This window comes from Lissotriton helveticus, chromosome 11, assembly GCF_964261635.1.
Source record: "Lissotriton helveticus chromosome 11, aLisHel1.1, whole genome shotgun sequence".
NCBI lineage: Eukaryota > Metazoa > Chordata > Amphibia > Caudata > Salamandridae > Lissotriton > Lissotriton helveticus.
In genome coordinates this window covers 127,301,685-127,321,271 of record NC_136072.1, presented here as the reverse complement: position 1 = coordinate 127,321,271, position 19,587 = coordinate 127,301,685, and the positions used below count along the sequence as shown (strand labels likewise).

Here is a 19,587-nt window from a genome sequence, read left to right as displayed (position 1 = left end):
CAGGAGTCTTGGGGAAATCCTGGGTGGGTGGAAGTTTGTGGCGCTCTGCAGATTCCAGAACTTTCCGTCACAGAAATGTGAGGAAAATGTGTTTCTTTTTTTTCACAAAGTTTGAGGTTTGCAAAGGATTCTGGATAACAGAACCTGGTGAGAGCCACACAAGTCACCCCATCCTGGATTTTACTGTGAATCTAGTTTTCAAACATGAACAGGTTTGCTAGGTTTCTCCAAGTCCCGGCTGAGCTACGGTTCAAAATCCACAGCTAGGCACGTTGCACAAAATGTGGCGTCCTGTTGTGTTTTGACCCATTTCCTGTTGCAGGCACTAGACCTAACCACACAAGTGAGGTACTGTTTTTATTGGTAGACTTAGGGGAACACAGAATAGCAGAACAAGTGTTATTACCAGTTGTCTTTTTATGCATTTCTGCCTTCCAAATGTAAGACAATGTGTAAAAAAGAAGACATTTTGAAAAATCTGCCCTTATTCACATGCTAGTATGGCTATCCACAAATTCAGAGATGTGCAAATAACCACTGCTTCTAAACTCCGTATCTTGTTCCCATTTTGGAAATACATTTTACGTTACAGGTGAAAATGTAGGCACAAATGGCTGTGTCTTTTCAACTCAATTTCAATATTTTTCTAATTTCAACTGTTACCTTCTACAGGAAAATCTTGAAGGGTCTACACAAATAACCCCTTGCTTAATTCAGAATGTTATCTTCTTTTCATAACTGTATAGCTGTCCAGGATCCATTATTAGATTCACACACATATCTACCACTAACTGGAAGGAGGTTAAAAGCACACAAAATAGGAAAAATAGGCTATGTTCCAGCAAAATGCCAAAACTGTGTAGAAAATGTTGGTTTTCTGACAAAAATTCTGCCTGTTCCTGAAAGCTGGGACGATGGTGATTTCAGCACCACAAACCCTTAATTGATACCATTTGCAGGGGAAAAAACAGACACTTTTTTATGCAGCACTTTTTTCCCATTTTTCTCCCAAAAAACTAAATGTAGCTGTATTTTGCCAAATTTCTCGTCCTCTCCAGGGGAATCATCAAACCCTGGGTAAAGTTTTGAATCCTCAGGATGTTGGAGGAAAAGGATGTAAATTTAGCACGGATACCTTATGGGGAAAAAAGGCATGGGGCCTATGTGGAAACTACCCAAAATAGCCAAAAAAGGACATGGAACGGGGGGAAAGGCCTGGCAGCAAAGAGGTTTTTTGTCACTAGGCAGATGACAACTTGCGAAACCCTGTGATTAGCTTTAATAGTATGTATGATGGTCTTCAAGCCAAGTCATTCAAAAACGGAATACTTTTTTTTAAGAGTAGTTAAAGTTCCGTAAAGGAACTAGAGTCATAAACCATTGATACATAGCATACAAACTGGCCCCTTACACACCCATCGAAATTGCGATTATGTATGGGCCAGGAAATTCATTTTGGAATTTTGAAAAACTTTTCCAAATCGCAAAACGGAGTTACCACATCGTAAAACAGGATTCTGCGGATATAAACCCGGTGATTTTGTGAAGCTCTATTATTTGCCCCTAGAAATATTCTCCGTTTACTGCCTTTGGATTGCTGGAAAGTTGTCGCCCAGGCCATTTTAATATCAAGAGTAACGTGGTGTATTTGGATCATCCCAAACATATGATGTCATGGCTGCTGATTGGGCAAAATGCTGCGACCAGACTCTTTGTGAGCCTGAATCATTTGAACCTATTGCTCATTGACCTGTCAACCTGCATTGGCACCCCATTCACCCATTCATAAAAGGGTCACCTTTAAGTACATTCAAGTACCTGACAACATGTCATGAAATCTTGTATGGTTATGGACTAGTCTTTTCACAGCACCGTTATGCATGGCATAGCACAATTTTCACTCTTTTTTCTGCTCTTTTACCAACTCTACCGTTGACCCTCAGACAACAGAGCAGTCACCTCAAGTTTAGGACATTTTTAAAGATGTGACTATTTACAGCATCTATTCAGGCTACCATTTAATGTCCTTTCTACTAGTATTCGGGAAACTCTTTGAGGCAGCACTGAACTCTATAAGTGTTCAACTCACTCGTTCATTCTTTCACAAGCGGGCATGACTGTCGAGAAGAAAAATTGTTCTTGTACTGAAAAACAAAATTAAGGCTATCATTAACAGTCTGAACCTCTATGTATTAACATGGTGGAATCTGGTTAGACCTTTACATTTCTAACTCCTTAACTTCAAGACACACATCACTAAGAAGACACAACCAGCAAGAAATCTAGCTGCATCTGCTTCAAGGAATACCTGCTAGAACCCATCATACCAACCATTGAAGTATTATCCCTTACACACTTTGAAGGAGGCAAAATCTTGCTTGCATCCCAGACTGGGTAACTACCATGAAAATAAAACTGGTTCAGATCTGGAATTTCATCTCAATACATATCTGACAAACTCTTTTAGTTACATAAGTGTAGGACTTGGCCCTTTTGGCTAAAGTTCCCTAAACTTTTTGCTTTCCCCCTAGACCTTTTTTCTGACATGGTGTTGCCAACTTAGATGCTTTAGGCACTCTGCCACTGCTGATCAGTGTTAAAGTGCAAGTGCTCCCTATATAAATTATAATTGGTAATTGGTTGTCCATGATTGGTATGTTTGTCTTACTAGTTTGTCTTACTAGTAAAGTCCCTAGTAAAGTGCACTATGTGTGCCAGGGCTGGCAATGCAAATGCTACTATTGGGCCTGCAGCACGAATTGTGCCACCCACACCAGTAGCCTTAAAGAGGGAACTCAGGCCTGCCATTGTTCTGACAAGTGCACACAGTTGCCAGATCTTACCCTTTCTATGCACATCAGACACCCCTGTGGTAGGTCCAAGGTACCCCCAGGGCAGGGTGCAGTGCATGTGAAAGGTAGGACATGTGCTAAGGTGTGTACCATGTCCTGACAGTGAAATAATCTCCATTTCGTTTTTCACTGTGGAAAGGCCATCTTGCCCCTTGGATAGAATGGGGAGGCTGTGTAATATGTTTTCCAGCCTATCTTACCAAAGGCTTAAGATGGAGAGGTGACGTTTAGTGTGACTTAACTCACAATGAAATAACCCATCTTTTTATGAAGGTGGTTTTTGCATTGTATTTTTAGAAGCCACTCTTTTAGAAGTGGCTGGGCTTTTGTGCTCTAACATTTCTGTGTGTCTCTGCCTGGTTGTAGATTGACTGTCTGGATTTGAAAGCGATAGGATCTGGGGAATGTCTTGACCCAAGGGAGGAGGTGAGACAGCAATAGGCTGACCTGCATCTGGAGTGTAGGGGTATGGGTAGCTTCTAGAGGTGAAGAGGCCTGGGTTGCTGCCATAAAACAAGTGTCCCATCTCCTGCTGAGTGATTGAGAATCCAGACCCCCACTAATCAAAGGAAGAAGATGGCACTGGCAGGGAGGCACCCAGAACTGGTTTGAACAGTTGTGTTCAGTGCCCCCCTGAACACAAAGACTCCAAAGCCATTGAGGAGTATAACTATGAGAGCTGAAGCCCCTGAACTTTGGAGAATGGCTTGATCAAGATTGAACAAAACTGGAGCTACTTCGTGGTCAAGAGGAACCTTTGCCAACTGAAGAGACTGAAGAAAAGGACTGACCCTTGCTGTGTGTCCTGGGGCTGGCATGCAGTGTGCTGTTTTAACCAAGGAAAGGTTACAGGGACTTTGCTGTGTGAGATGTCCCCCTGCTTGAAAGGACTTTGCTGTGCTGTGTCCTGAAGTAACTTATCCCCAAGGGTCCGAGGTGAGCTGGCTCCCTGTTGCGGAAACTCAGGAACACAAAGGTTTCTGGGAGAGTCTCAGTGACGCTGTGTGTGCTTTTTGCAGCCTGAGACCCTCGTAAGGAGTGCCCTGTTATTGTGGGCACCTGGAGTCCAAGCGTGTCTCAGCAACGCTGTGTGTGTGTGCTTTTTGCAGCCTGAGCCCTTTGTGAGGATCGTCCTGTTATCATGTGCACTGGAATCTAAGTGAGTCTCAGCGGCGCTGTGTGCGTGTGCTTTGTGCAGCCTGAGACCTTCGTGAGGATTGCCTTGTTAACGTGCACACCCGGATTCCAAGTGAGTCTCAGCGACGCTGTGTGCATGTGCTTTGTGCAGCCTGAGACCTTTGTGAGGATTGCCTTGTTAACGTTCACACCTGGAATCCAAGTGAGTCTAAGCGACGCTGTGTGCGGGTTCTTCATGCAGCCTGAGACCTTCATGAGGAGTGCCCGGTGATCATGCACCCGAAGCTCAAGTGAGTCTCAGAGACAATGTGTGCGTGTGCCCTGTGGCAGCCTGAGATCTTCGTAGCCGTAGCGGCCCGGCAGACACGGAGGAGCTGAGCTGCCGGCCCAAGCTCGCCGTTGCCAATTCACAAAGATTGCATCGGAGGCCCAAGCTGCTGGAAGAGGAGAGGAGAGTGAGGTTGCACCCCCCAGGTAACGGGTGTCGACGCTTGGGGCGGGGTGCGGGCTTGGCGGGAGACGCTCTCGGCCACTCTCTCATTCCGGCAGCGCATGCCTCTGTTCCGGCTCGCATCGCAGCCCGTAATGGCCAAGGGAGTGGCAGTACCGGGGCCGGAGTGCGGAGCAGCACTTTTTGTTATACCATACACGTGTTGGGGGCAACTGTTGACAGAGGCTGACTGCGAGTCTGCACGAGTGTGCGGAGAGACCACCTAAGGCACTGTGACTGATACTGGAGTATATTACGCATTACCTTATTTCTGAATAATGGAGTACCTGATTGTCATATTACACATTGCATCATTTCTGCCTAACAAACTTCCTGATTAGTGTATTATGCATTGCATTACTCTTCCATAACGAACTACCTGATTAGTGTACTACACTTGGCATTATTTCTGAATAACAAACTACCTGATTGTCGTATGACGCATTGCATTATTTCTGCATAACAAACTACCTGATTGGCGTATTATGCATTGCATTATTCCTGCATAACTAACTACCTCATTAGTGTATTACGCATTGCATTATTTCTGCATAACGAAGTACCTGGTTGTTGCGTTACGCATTGCATTATTTCTACATTGCAAAGTGCCTGATTGTTGCGTTACGCATTGCATTATTTTTACATTGCACAGTGCCTGCACAGTAGAATCCCGATTGAAATTTAAAATGCTAACTATTGCACATAGAGCTCTCTATGGGCTAGGTCCCATTTACTTGCTGAAAAGGTTTGCTTTTTATACTCCAGGAAGACAACTGCGCTCGTCTGCCCAGCTGAGGATGCAGACCCTTCAGTTTTACCGCCAAAGATTCGGCGGGAACTCCTTTGTGCGCAAAGCCAGCATGGCTTGGAACATGCTGCCTTTGGCTCTTCGAGCCACTCAGGACCCTCTGCTGTTTAAGAAAAAGCTGAAAACATTGTTGTTTTAGTCTCTGATTTGCGTACATTTTTTTCTCTTTCTGTAGTTAGCACCGGGACACTTTCGAGTAGCTGTGTGCTCTAGAAATTAAATATAACATAACATAACATACCATTGCTGCGTTACGCATTGCATTATCTTTACATAACACAGTGCCTGATTGTTGCGTTACGCATTGCATTACTTTTCCACTGCAAAGTGCCTGATTCTAGTATTACAAACTGCATAACATTGTATTAGGGCTACAATGCAATGTTTAGAAGTGCTCATTAATATCTCAAGAACTTACAAGGGCTGTCTGGCCTAACAACCAGCCAGGAGGAATATTACAAATACCCATATGTTGGATTTATATAGTGTGGTCTTATCGTATATCTTTTTATATAAAATGTATACTCATTTTTACAAAACTCGTGTGGAGTCCATTTGTAGTGTCATCAATGGGTTGCTGTGAGCGTGGTTGCAAATACTTTACACACTTGCCTTGAATATAAGCCTGGCTTCTCGTGCCAAGCTACCAAGGGGGTGACCAGGGGCTATCTCAGAAGGTGTCCTTCCTTTCCCTGACGTGGAAACACGGGTCCCTAATTGGCCTAAGGTACCTACCTCAGCCAACCAGGGATCCTGGGTCTAACAACAAGGTACTCAAAATGTTTCTCTACTGAGGTACATGTTTTACCATGCATGCATAGTTAGCATAAGAGACAACATTGGACTGTGAATAGTGCTTTAATTTTGACACATTTCCTGAGCTTTACATTTCCATAGGAAGGACATCTTGTCAATGGAAATGGAAAGTCTAAAGATGCATCCTTCACTGATATTCAAGAAGTGCTGTGGAGGACATCAAGGGCCAATGCTGACATTGGGAATGAGTAAGCATGGTGTGGGGGTACTTGAGAAATACTACTGTTCAGGAACAGGCGAGCTGGTGATCTCCATTGGTGGGTTTTGAACTGGTCAGGCACTATGGTTTGCTTTATGATAGGTGCCCAGGCAGCCTGCCAGGACTACAGGTCCCTGACTGCAGCCCTACAGCTTTCAACAAGAGCTATCTGTGGACATTGCCAAACCGCACCAGTCTCATCAGCTACCATGAGTGGTCCAAAAGTTTTGCTACTTTTTTTAATTCTGAGAATAGCTACACAATAAGCATATGTATCCCTAGTTTTACAATTCACACCCAAAAGTACACCCCCTGAGGCCGTGCAATCTGGGAAAAACCTAAAATCTACATCTCACCCATAAATAAACAGGTTAAAAGCTTACAAACTTGAGACATTCCATCAAGAATTACCAGACCGACCACACGTAAGTTTCACTCTTACTTTAACCCTTGCTATACTCTGCTCCACAGAAGTCAGTTGCTTTACAGCTAGTTTTAGGTTTTACAAATCTCATGATATAACCATACAATAGAATACGTACACAAACACATAAATGACAAAGCCCACGGACGTGGGAGACATGTTGTTGGTGGATGTTTGTCATCCACTCATTCATATCTTCACAGGTGAGCACTTGCATCTTGGGGATTCCCATTTAACAATAAAATATTTTTTTTCTTTTTGCTTCAAATATGAGACTACTTTGATACCTGGAATCGCATTGGTGTATGGGGAGACCAGACAGTGCCCGATGGGCTGATGCCATAAATCAGTGTGTGGGGCAATTTTTTTTGTAGTTTGTCAGCCTGTTTAATTGTCTGGTTGGCCTGGTTTTACTGTTCATTTCTCTGATACTACCACAATCATTGCCTTCTGCCAACACAAATTCATGTAGTCTCCTCTACCTTGCAAACTAATTATAAAGCTTGTCTTTACTAGCCCAAAAATGGATAGCTTTGCAAATTTGTACCACTTTTTTTTAGCTGGTTCCAGGGGCGGTCTTAGGCATGTGCCGCCAAACCCCAGGGGCCGCCACGCCAATATATATCCTTAATATAATAATCCTCTGAGGATGGATACATATTTGCGTGGCGGCCCCGGGCAGGGATTTGGCAGCCTCCGGCTCTGTAACACCTTCCTGAGCTTCGGGGAGCTCCGTCCTGCCCGGACCCCCTCTTCCGGGGCCCCTACCTACGCTTCCTGCCCAGGGCCGCCATGAACCTAGAGCCGCCCCTGCTGGTTCCCTAACATGGCCCAAGCTCGACACTGGTGATATCATTGGTTTTGGATGCGTTCAGCAGCTGTTTTTCTATTTACACACAATATTGGAAGGTCCTTTAGTTACTATGGTCCAAACACGCCATTATCATCAAGAGTTACCTACTTGGGGTGATGTTGCATTCCTGAGAAATAACATTGCCGGTCTTCCCTGCACTGTTGATGCCAACCTCCGCATGGCATACGCCAATGGCCTACAAATACACAAAAACTTTTACAAAACAGCAGTGATTTTCAAAACAAGTATAACAAATAGCTTCTTCTGTTTTATTATTTTCTGTCTTACTTCATATTGAATTAGTCCTAACCGTCCCACAGAGTTCTCTAATGGAAGGTCATTTTTACTAAAATTATGAACACTGCCTACACACAATATTAACAAACAACATAGGGCTACATACATCAACAGAAAAATTCTCAGAATCTGCGCCTTTGCGATCGGTATTTTTGCATTTGGGATGCATCATCCCAAATGCAAAAATCGCAATTTAAGGAATTGCTAAATTTGCGATTACTTAAATTGCGATTGCATTTAAGGAATCGCAAATTGAGATTCCTTAAATGCAATGCATTAAAGTTAAAAAATTAGCGGTTTTGCTAATAGGGGATGAAAATTACCATGAAGTTGAACTTCATGGTAATTTGCAAAAACTTTGAAAAATGCACTGTAGTGCATTTTACAAAGTTCCATTTTACACACACACACACACATACCCATGGGGCATGTGTGTGTGCAAGATTGACTCATGCAGATTTCAGGGGTGCAACAGGGTGTCCTTTTGACACCCTGGCACTCTTGAAATTGCATTCTCAATTTGCGATTCTCTAATTGAGAATCGCAAATTGAGAATGTCTTCCTAGAGGCCCGTAGGAATGAATGGGGAGGTATTCCTTAATTGCGACTCGCAATTTGTGACTCGCAATTAAGGAATTTGTAGGATTTGCATTTTTTTTAGCAATTCCTACATGCATAGCCTTTTGCGATTCCTTATTAGCGAATCCTTATTTTTCGCTAATAAGGAATCGCAAATGGCATTGTTGACGCATGTGCCAAATAGTCATCATTCCCATTGGGTAATACACATTAGCAGATAACTAGTTTATTCATATTTGGGCTTAGTACCAAAACCATACAGCAAACATATCACAAGTGGCATTAATGTTGTCAAAACCCTTTGCAGTTTTTTCAATGTGTGTATTTGTGGTGGATGGGTGAAAGGAATACATAATGTACTCATCTTTACTTACGTTGGTTTTTCCAAACCCTTTTTCACAGAATCTAATTTTTTTAATGTTCATCAATAACGGATTCTCTGCTATTCTAAGTTTTAAAAAAGAATTCCCATCCTAGGGGCATTCCTATAAGAGGCATAGAGGGACAGTCATTTGGAATGTTGAGAACACCCACAATGTCGCTAGTTTTTGATTATTTTTCAAACTTTCCCAGTGCATTGCTCCATCCTCATTTCGCGTGAAAATCTCTCCAAAAAGGGTTGGAGTTAATGGGTGCACATAGTGAGAAAGACCCTCAAATGTCCTTTTTTAGGGATGTACGGTAAGGAATTTCTGATTGAAATCTTTTATATGGAAAAGAAAGGCTTTGCAAAATTATTAAAATCCATATTTCTTCCCATTCTAAAACAGCCTATTGGTCTGTGCAGACAATCAGCTGGCATACCGGTTAGGCAAACAGGTCTATAATTGAATTGATTTACATTGATTGTCAAGTCTACTCCGGATGTGTTTGGTGAACACAAAACAACAGTCAGTATTCTATGAAAGTGAAAGAAAAGTCAACAAATCATGGATTTTGTCTTTCTTGTGAGTCATACCTAGATATGAAGCTAGAATTGATGCTGTATTAATGGTATTAGGTAAGGTAATGTATAACACATATTGTAACACAAAAAGAATTGGGGACCGGGAGCTATTTAGAAAGAAAGGAGGTCCAGTACCCGTGCTCCCACAGGATAAAGTGTATACACTAGGGGGTAACTGTTCCTCAGGTCTCAGAGAAGTGGTAACCAAATTATGGTTTGTAAGTGGAAACAGTGCCAAGTGGTCAGACTCAAGGTAAGTTGGATCTAAAAATAGTGATGGGGGAATCCCTCCTTTTGGATATAGTGCCCTCGCACACCCTTGCGAGTGTCATGCTTCATTATTGGACGTTGCTTCTCAGGGGTGGCGCTGCAGTCCCTCACGGGCCCCGCGAGAGTGCTCTTTAGCGGAGATCTTTTAAGGAGATGCTGCAGTTGTGCATGTGGGTGTGTGGGCCTAGGAAGGTAGGTGAGTGGGTGAGTTAAAATTACCAAACAGAACTTTGAAAAAGGCACTTTAGTGCATTTTTCAAAGTATTAACAAATTACCATCAAGTTTAAATTGATGGTAATTTGTGGTCCCTAATAGCGAAATCGCTATTTGAAATTGCATCCCCCCAAGCCCCCCTTTTATTACTTTTTACCTTTACCACATATACCTTTACTACAAACCTCGTAGTAAAGGTATGCGTGGTAAAGGCTTTCGTGTTAACCACGCATGCGTTGTACTGCATGCGTGGTTAACGATTTCGTTGTAAAGGCTTCGTTGTAATGGCCGTTTCCCGAAAAAAACATATTGATAAGTGCAATCATAATATGTTGTATGTAGTAGTCCTCAACCTGCCATTAGTCTCTTCTAATGTAATGTATATTAAATTAATTGACAACTGTTGTTGTGTTCATCTCTACTTTGGATCAACAGCGCCGCCCTGTGGCAGACTGTCATAAGTACTGGTGTTGACAATTGAGTGCCAGTGACAAGCACCCGGAAACCACCAGCTCAAATTAAGCTCTGGCTGGGAAGGAGAGTACCAAGCAGAAAAAGATTAAATGCTCGCTTAGTTTATTAAAAACCTGGGAGAGAAACTGTCATTTTCATAAGAACTTGGAAGTGGGTGAACGGATAATGCCTTGAGCATTGGTACTATTAGGCACAGCTTGTAGTAAATCTCTTCTACTGCTCGATAAAGTATATTGTTTCAGTCCATACATTGGGAATTTGGATGAAATGACACAAATGATCAGAAAGACTTTCCACTAGCCCATTTTTATAGCCTGACTTTTTGTTTACTATGAAAAAGGTGTGCTGGGGTAGTAGAAAGACACCATGTTTAGCAGTGAAAGAGGCAAAGAATAAATGCGACTATTTAATATCTTGAAATATTTTCTTCCGCAAAGTAAAGCACTTTTTTTGAACAACTCCAAGATATAAACCCAAATCCTACCGCTTCTGCACGAGGTTTGAGCTGACAATCTTGCCACACGTGTCCGTCATGAGCCGGACATGTGCTCTCAATGATTTCATACGTCACATGATAGTGCTCGCCCTGTGGAGAAAAACAGGCCGACAAATGTATTACTTGGACAGAACATAGCATTCTAGCAAACTCTTTTAAAAATCGCGACATTCTATTTATGCATGTCATACCTAGATGACCAGTAGGTGGAGCTACTTTCATCTTACCGTGTAAACATTTTAGTACAGCTATGGTGACAACACATACTTCAAGTACTCTTCTAGACAAAAAGTCAGTTTATAGTAGGTCGTATTACAATAAAAACAGTTTTGCAATAAAAACAGGTTCTAGACAGACTTCCCCCTGATGCTTCGCCAGCTAATGTCGACTTCCCGGAATGCTTTGCAAACCTCAATTTTAAAGGACACGTCAGTGGTGAAAATTATTTCTGTAGTTTTGTCAAAAACCTGACAATTAATTTTTCGGAGTATGTCCTGCCTGGTCCAGTTGAATTCTGCTGATAAATTTCAAAACCCATTTTCCCGTACTTGATTTTTCTCCAGGAACAGTATTGTTGGCAAAGAGCCGCATAAGGTTATAGTCAGGGCCACTGGAATTATGCGGCAGGAGAGGACCGAATTATGCAGCTGGGTGGACTAAATTATATGCAAAGAAAAGTCAAATTTTACGGAATTATGTGGCACATTTTATGGCAGTACCACTGCATTTGTTTTACACATGTCAACAGTGTCTTGGCAAAGGTAATTAGTAACAGTTTAACACTAAAATAAAGCACTAGCCAATTAAAAGGTGACAAGCTATCTTTTGAGACAGGGCCACCTTCCACTGCATGGCAGCATATGTTGCAGCGTTTTTAGCAACTTTTCATCCGTATGAGTTATGCAGCAGATAATGGATTAATTATGTGGCAAATGCAGCAAATCCATAATTATGTCGAAATTGCTGCAGCCGCAGAACCGCATAATTCCTTATCTTTCTGGAATTTTAGTTTTTTGGCAAAGAATAAACCCCAGAGCCCTTAAAGAATAGGTAATCCCACCGCTGGAAACCATTGGAGAGCATAGCCCCAACAAGTTAAACTCAGTAAAGTTTATTAAATTCAGAATACCTATGGCGAAGTTTCCTGGCTTCTCCTGAGCTGGTCTAAGAAGGTAAAACTTTTGCGGTCCCTACAGTCATAATAAGATTTAACAGTGTTCCTTTTATCACCTCAGTGCTTAATTTGTAAAATATTAAGTGCCAGGGCTCTGACCAGGAGGCCACTGCAGCTTGCCCACCCATCGCCCCTGTCATTGGTGCCAAAACAACTACTAACCATCTCTCTTGCATGTAAATGTGAATGTAAAGACTATTCCAGGTCCCCAACGCTAAAGGAATGGCTGGGGAGGCAGGTATTATTAATTTTTTTAATGTATATTGTTTCCCTAAAAAGCTGTTATACTGCTCCTCTCTAAAATACATGAGCACCGTCACCTTGTGGCAGACTGCCCTAAGTGTGGTGTTGACAATTAAGTGCCGGTGCTCAGCACCAGAAAGCTCTGGCTCAAATTAAGCACTGTATCCCCTAGTCACCCTAAGACAGTAGACTCTCATTTAGAGGTAGTCTCTAAATCCAAGTGTACCAGCATAATGCAATCACAAAAATCCACTCCTGCGGTAACACCTATCAATTTAGAAATTATGAAAATAAGGCTCAGATTTACTAACATTCTTAAAACGTGGTCCTTCGTAAAAATCTGCAGGAGGTCAAAGCCTGGAGGATAAAAAATTGCACAGCCTCATATTTACAAAGAGCTGTGTACATAGAGTAGCTAATTGTTGCGCCATATCGCCAAGATGAAAAAGTGGTGTTTTTCATCACATTTGTCTCAAGGGACACCCCTCCAATACACATTCTATGCACAGACAACTGTCCATGGTAAATCATGTAGGGGCATATTATCAAGAACGGTGTTAACATTATCGCCGGTTTAGCGGCACAAAACTGCCGCTAAAGTGGCGATAATGGGCTGGATAATATGCCCTGGAGAATTCCAATAGAAGTCCATGTTCACACCAGAACATGGACTTCTATTGGAATGCTCAAGGGCATAATATCAAGACCATTATCGACGCTTTAGCGGCAGTTTTCTGCCGCTAAACCGGCGATAATTTTTAACGCCGTTCTTGATAATATGCCCCATAATACGTGCAATTTCACTGTAATTAAGTGTAGTACATGTTGGAAAATCATGCTATTCTTCTTGGGCCCACTGTTTGCACCTGCATTCAGTTGTAGTAGATCTATGCTTTGCGTTGAATCCTGGGGAGGTTGCATTGTTCCTGCCCCATTATACTAAGTTTGGCTGATTTATTGGGGATCTTTTGGGGAGCATTCCTCAACTTTTCGGCTCAAAATACTTAATCGATGCTGCCTTTGGTGGCATTTGCATCAGACAGTGTCGCTGTGCATCAGCCATGGAATAGTGCGGATGCATGGCAAATTTACGCCTGCTTTCATCGTATTACCATGGTGTGTGCGGGTGTACTGCAAAATAATAAAAGCCTGATTCACAAAGGTAAACTTACACTTGGTAGTAAGTATACTACTTTTACGGAATGCACAAAATACATGTGAAGTTTTACGACTCCGCACTCCCTATATTTTTGTGTGGGGAGTTCTCCACAGTCGGAGACTCAGCAGTCAGGGCGGAGAACTCCACATACATACGTATAAGGAGGGCGGAGTCGTAAACTCAGCATGTAGTTTTCGATCTGCATTTTTTAGTACATTTTTGTAGTGCTACAAAACGTACTACAAAGTTAAGTTTGTGAATCAATCCCTAAATTGGAGAGTAAATATCATTAGTGCAGCTGGTGGCAGAACCCAGGGGTGTGAGGCTCCACTGCGGCTCAATTATTGTTATTTCCCAACATACAGTCATGGGGACCTTTTTCTGGCTTTCATTAGAGCCTACCACACCCTTGATATGCATTGTCCTAACTGTTTCCTTAACCCAAATAATGCATTTCTTCCATAAATGCAAAATTCTAATTGCACCTGTGTGGTTTCAAATATTCTAGGCTAGCCTTGCTCTCCCTACAGTTAAACCTCTATGCCATTCTTGAGTCTGTTTGAATGTTATTTCTGATTTTTACATTATGCATTTCTCATGCTTTCTGGGGATGTATCGACATTATCTTCCATGTGCAGCCTTCAAATTACTCACTCTAGAGAACCCAAAACTCAGGGGTCTATTCACAAACTGCATTTTGTAGTATGCTTATTATTACTACTATAGTACTACTCATATACTACAAAATGCCTTTCACTTACTTATGGTGGAGTTCTCCGCCCCTCCTACATTTTATGTGTTTAGCTCTCCAGCCTGATTGCACAGATCTTTGTACAAGGACGCCTACGTTTTAGTAGTAAATGTGGAGGAACTGGTGGAGTGGCTGGAAAATGGGGAAAGCTTACTACAAAATAGGAGGAGTTAAGGGAGGAGCAGGCAGGCTTTTACAGAGGATTAAGAAGGGGTATAGGCAGAGACATGCACCTAGCCACTAAAGAGTAAGCCATATGTTAGTCACAATAGCAGCCAAAAAGAACCCAAAATCGAAGTAAATGTACTCCATCTCAGACTTGCAGTAATTCCTACACCATACATGACCAACCGCAAGGGCTGGAACACCCTCCCACAGAAAACATTGGCGGTAGGGACTTAAAATAAATTCCTTAGGGAAATGAAGTTAAAATAAATATATTTATTTTGACTTTACAAAAATATAAAGAGATTTAAGTTAATGTTACACCCACATTCGTACACGCTCACATATACATAAATATTACTTACATTTGAAGTATTATAATAGCCCTTTAAATTTAAAAATAATTGTAGCTTTATTTTTTTAATTATTTAATGTAAACTAATTCTGTATGTAACGTTTGGTTAATTTAATATATAATAAATACATATAAACATTATAATTTAATTTATTTAAGTTAATTAAATATTTAGTTCAAAGTTAAGTTAATAGTGCTGAAGCATTTTGCATTTAGGTCTACATGTAAAACAAAATATAGGATGGAATACAGAACATAGGTTTACAATAAGATTTATCATAAAAATATTTTATTATTTTTTTCAAAGGTTAATAAACTTTTTTACTTTTTACCTTTCCCCTACTTTACTATAGGGAAATCTCTGCACCAGTGGTGGAGACATACATCTCTGGGTGAAAAGTTATTAGTAGTAGCTTAACCCTTGAAAATTAGGCTCCACTACTGACTTCAAGGGCGGAGACATGTAAGTCTAAGCTTTGTAGTAAATTTACACTCCTAAATAGCGACTAGCCAAAAGAGTAAAGTTACTAAAAAGTGTAAGAGTGTATTTACACTTGTAGATTTACCTACTTGTATAAGTTTACCTTCAAAAATAGCCCCCTATGTGCAATGCAGTGGCTTAACACAGCGACAAGCTCGCTAATACAAAAAAGGAAAAAGACCCCTCCTCTTTCACTGGAATGGGTGGTAAAAGGCAGCCATATTTGGGGTGCAGTGGTCCTCCCAAACCTCTGTTCCCCTGGGGTCATTGCATCTGCTGTACTTACAACAGCTTCTCTGCTCCTTTCTTAAAGCTAAAACAGAGCCCTTACTGTGGTGCCAGCTTCTGTGATCCTACGCAGAGCGAACTGGTTTCCCTCTTTTCTGTCCGCGTTGTACTTTTTCAGTGCCAGGTCCATAGCTTCAAATACTTTTGGGTCATTGCAGCTGGCATCGTTGGTGGCTTGGTGGTGGTCAGCTTCACTGGAGAAGACCTGGAAGCAGAGGAGGAGCAGTGCTAACCACTTCATGGCTGCTGAGGACCCCGGTTCCTGAAGCAGTGAACAGCAGAGCACTGCACTGACCAAATGGACTTATATTTATACACTGGGGGCGGCTGAGCTTTTGACCCTCTGTTTGCCTAGTTTCAGCAGGTAAGATCATGCAAGTTAATGCAAACACATTTAACAAACATCACAAAAAATCCAAAGGTTATTGGCCAGTCTCTTGACATAGCAGGAGTTGAGTAATAAGCACAAACACATGAATTCCCTAGTATGGCCACAGTGCAGGCCATGAGGCCTGGAATTGATCAAGAGAAAACACATTTTCTCATCCTTTTTCTGTGCTTCAGCTTAGTTGATCTCTTCCAGGTAAATAAGGTATGTTGCTCAGCGGCTGAAGTGCATTACAGAGTATGAGAGCTGTGAAGCTGAATGGAATGGCAACAGCGAGGAAGTCAGTGAATATGGGCCGGGGTCAGACACTGGCTGAAAAGACAAAAATATTGTGCAACAATTTTGTAGGCCTTCTGCCTATTAAATGTAACACACACACCTCAAATGAAAAATAAATGCAAGTTAATGTAGTCTGTGGGAATACACCCTCTTTTATTATGATATGCTCAGTTGGTTAATGCAATAACTGCATATGCCTGTGTGTGTAACTAGACAGTCGCAGGATCGAATCCTGGTTGGAGCATAGTGAAGTGTATTTATAGAGCTCTCAGGCTACTACTGATAGTACTGTTAATATGCAAGGTATTATTTTAAAAGTGTATTACACACAGGACAAGATAGGTTGCCACAAAAAGTGCAAAACGATTTAAGGCCTGATTACGAGTTTGGCAGAGTGGGAGCAGACCGCCACACCAGCGCCCCGCTCCCACACTGCCAAACTCGACCGCTGCCCACCTGCCAGAATCTGAGTTTCCTAGTGGTCTGGGGGGCGGTTCTTAGGTGGTCCCACGGCGGTGCCTATTAGAAAGGCATCGCAATGGGAGCCCGAAACCCAATCCTGCACGGCATGAACTCTGCAGTCTATGCTGTGCAGGAAAGGAGGTGCATGCACATAGGGGGCACACCATGTGCCCATATGCATGTATCTTCAGGTCCAGACCTTCAATAATAACTATTCAGGGACGGTTATTTTTTTAAAAAACAATTAGGGGGAGCATTCCTTTAAATTCAAATGTTTGAGAACTTAGGGGCAGGTGTACGACCTGTTTTTCCAGTTACGAACGGGAATGTGGCCCGGTTGCAACTGTAAAATAGGTCAGCCCATGTACAAACCATATTTTGCGACTCACTAACCTATTAGCGACTCGCAAAATATGGTATGTGACTTGCTATTAGGAAGGTTCTTGCCAAGGCATTCCTTCCTAATAGCGAGTCCTTCACCCATATATGATTGTCTGGCGACCGCATTTGGGGGTCGCAATACACTCGCAGTTTACCACCCTTTCCAAAATAGTGGTAAGGCACTTGCAAACGGGAAGGGATCCCCAGGGGACCCACTCCCCTTTGTGAATGGGTCGGTAAATATTTTTTAAGAGCAGGCAGCAGTCCCAGGGACCACTGCCTGCCCTTAAAAAATGAAACTGAAAAGTTTCAATTTTCTTTTTTTAAAGGCATCCTGTATTCCCTTAAGGAAAACGGGCAGCATTTAAAAAGCTATGCTTTAATTAAAAGCAGTCACAGACGTGGTGGTATGCTGACCCCATTACGCCACCATCCTGTGAGTGCGAGCCATTCCCAATGGGGTCGCAAATTGCAATAGCCTCATGAATATTAATGAGGCATGCAATTTGCTAACCCATTGGGAATTGCAAACAGTGTCTGAAACACTGTTGGGACCCCATTAGTTTCCTCACCACCATGAGAGCATTGATGGTGAGGAAAATTGTAGTATGCTCGGTGGTGCCTAGCATATTACGGCCTCAGACTGCTGCTCCACCGCCAGGGAGTTTAGTTCCCCAGCAGTTGCAGTGGTCCCATGGTGGCCGCCAAAGTCGTAATACAGCAGCTGGACTGCCGGTGCGTCACTGCCGCACTGCTACAGGTACGCCATGGACCGCCAAACTCATAATCAGGCACTAAAGGTCTGATTACACAATGTCAGGCGTTGTGGTTTGGAACCGCCCGACCTTAGATTGGCAGTTCCGACTGCATGATTACAATGGATCCAATTGAAGCTTGTGCGGTGCGCAGGACAAGCTTCCATTCAAAATAGATGTCTGAGAACATACTTGCACTGTGTGGCAGGCTAGGGAGCCCCAAAGTCACTCACCGACAGCCTTTCCATGTCGGAAAGTTCGACATGGAATGGCTGTAGGAAACCAATATAATACCAACGGCGGAACAGCCGTCCTTAAGGGATTATGCTTTATTTCTGATGGAGCCCTTTAGAACCACATCAGAATCAGCTCGCAGGTTTAATTCCGACTGCTTTCATCCTAATACGATAGTTGAACTGTAAACCTACCATGTCGGGTGGAAAGCCTCCGACCACTGGTTGGTGGGTTTCAGCCCGACATCATGATGAAGCCCTTATTGTTTAAGATGAAAGTAGATCTTTCGAATTATACATTTTTAGTAATAAGCCATCAGACAGTATCTAGTGAAAATGTTGTCCATTAGAAGGACCACTACAGAACTTAGCTGGCGACACCCTTATATTTTCTTCTTCTCAAACACAGAGGAGTTTTAAAGACCTGCAGGGGTTGACTCCCCAAAACCAGAATCACAAAAGAAACCCTAGGTCTGTAGACTGCAATGAAGTGCCCACGGAGTGTCCTTTTTTCAGATGGGATACAGGTGGCGCGGATTGCGGCTAACTTCCTCGGCACAATCCATGCCACGGGCATCTCATCCTATAAGGATTGCAAGCTACCTGGGGTTTGTGCCATGGTAAAGTTGGGGTACGTTTTCTGACTATTGCAGGCAAACACATACCAGTGGAATTCTGAATGAGTGGACTTCCACTCCAACTTCTGGTTTTATATATTTATTTGGTTACACACGTTTGTAGTAGCTCACATATGGTCCTGAAGAAGGCCACCACACCTCCTATGAGGGTATCAGATTGAAACATGTTGACCTATCTCTTCATGCTATGACTGGTCTAATTCCCCCTTGTCATAGTCTGGTTTTAATCCTGGTATAGGGATGCTTCTATAGAGTTCATTGCTTATCCTATAACTGGTCTTACTTAACATTGTTTTTGTTCATTCACCCCTCATCACACTCTGCTCACCAAAGGTAATTAGTATGCTGCTTCCTAAACAAAAAAAATCCATGTGCTCCTCCCTCTCAGTGAGGGGGTTGTAGCCTGCATCATGACTAGGTTTATAGTGCAAGGAGGTTACCCAACGATGAAGCATGCCACCTTCGGGTAGGTGAGGGAAACAGTCCTTTAAAAGGGACACTCCATGAACATTTCATTGCAGTCTACAGACCCAGGGTTTCTTTTGTGTTTCTGACACCCTTATATTACCTGCCAAAAAGAATAAACCTTTTCCACAATAAAAACTCAAATGACTCCATTAATTAAAGCCATATTCTGGTTCCAGGCATCTTTTTGTTTCACCGATGAACCAATTACACACATTTACCTAAGTAACCGGCACACTGGCAAACAGGTTTGTTCCTTCTTCCACTGTCTCCCTCTTGCTTGGATTCACAGTACTGGAGACCACCCTTTCCAACCCCTTCAGCCAAACACACCTCAACTTCGGTATTAAATAAATAATTAATTACCGGTACTATTTTTCATATAATCAATAAAACAGGTAGCTCAATAAATAAGAGTCAGGATTCGAGGTATCTTGAGTCGACAGGCTTTAATCAGGCATAAGGACAGGAACAGGACAGCCTGCAATAGTACGGAATGGCAGCTGCCGGGGAAA

General features: G+C 42.5%; 1 protein-coding gene across 4 annotated transcripts in view; it reads right to left on the bottom strand.

Annotated features, from left to right (window-relative positions):
- The window catches only part of LOC144791842 (T-kininogen 1-like), a 269,931-nt gene extending 254,170 nt beyond the window's left edge, over positions 1-15,761 (bottom strand). For 3 of the 4 annotated variants that reach the window (XM_078666621.1, XM_078666623.1, XM_078666622.1), the window contains exons 1-3: positions 15,515-15,760; positions 10,844-10,945; positions 7,688-7,775 (exon numbers count right to left, since the gene is read on the bottom strand). In XM_078666621.1, coding sequence (XP_078522747.1) covers positions 7,688-7,775; positions 10,844-10,945; positions 15,515-15,712 — 388 coding nt within the window. In that variant the 5' untranslated portion in view covers positions 15,713-15,760. Of the gene's footprint in view, positions 1-7,687; positions 7,776-10,843; positions 10,946-15,514 lie in introns of all 4 variants that reach the window. The other variant, XM_078666624.1, reaches the window with a different exon arrangement.
- Positions 15,762-19,587: the final 3,826 nt, after the last annotated feature.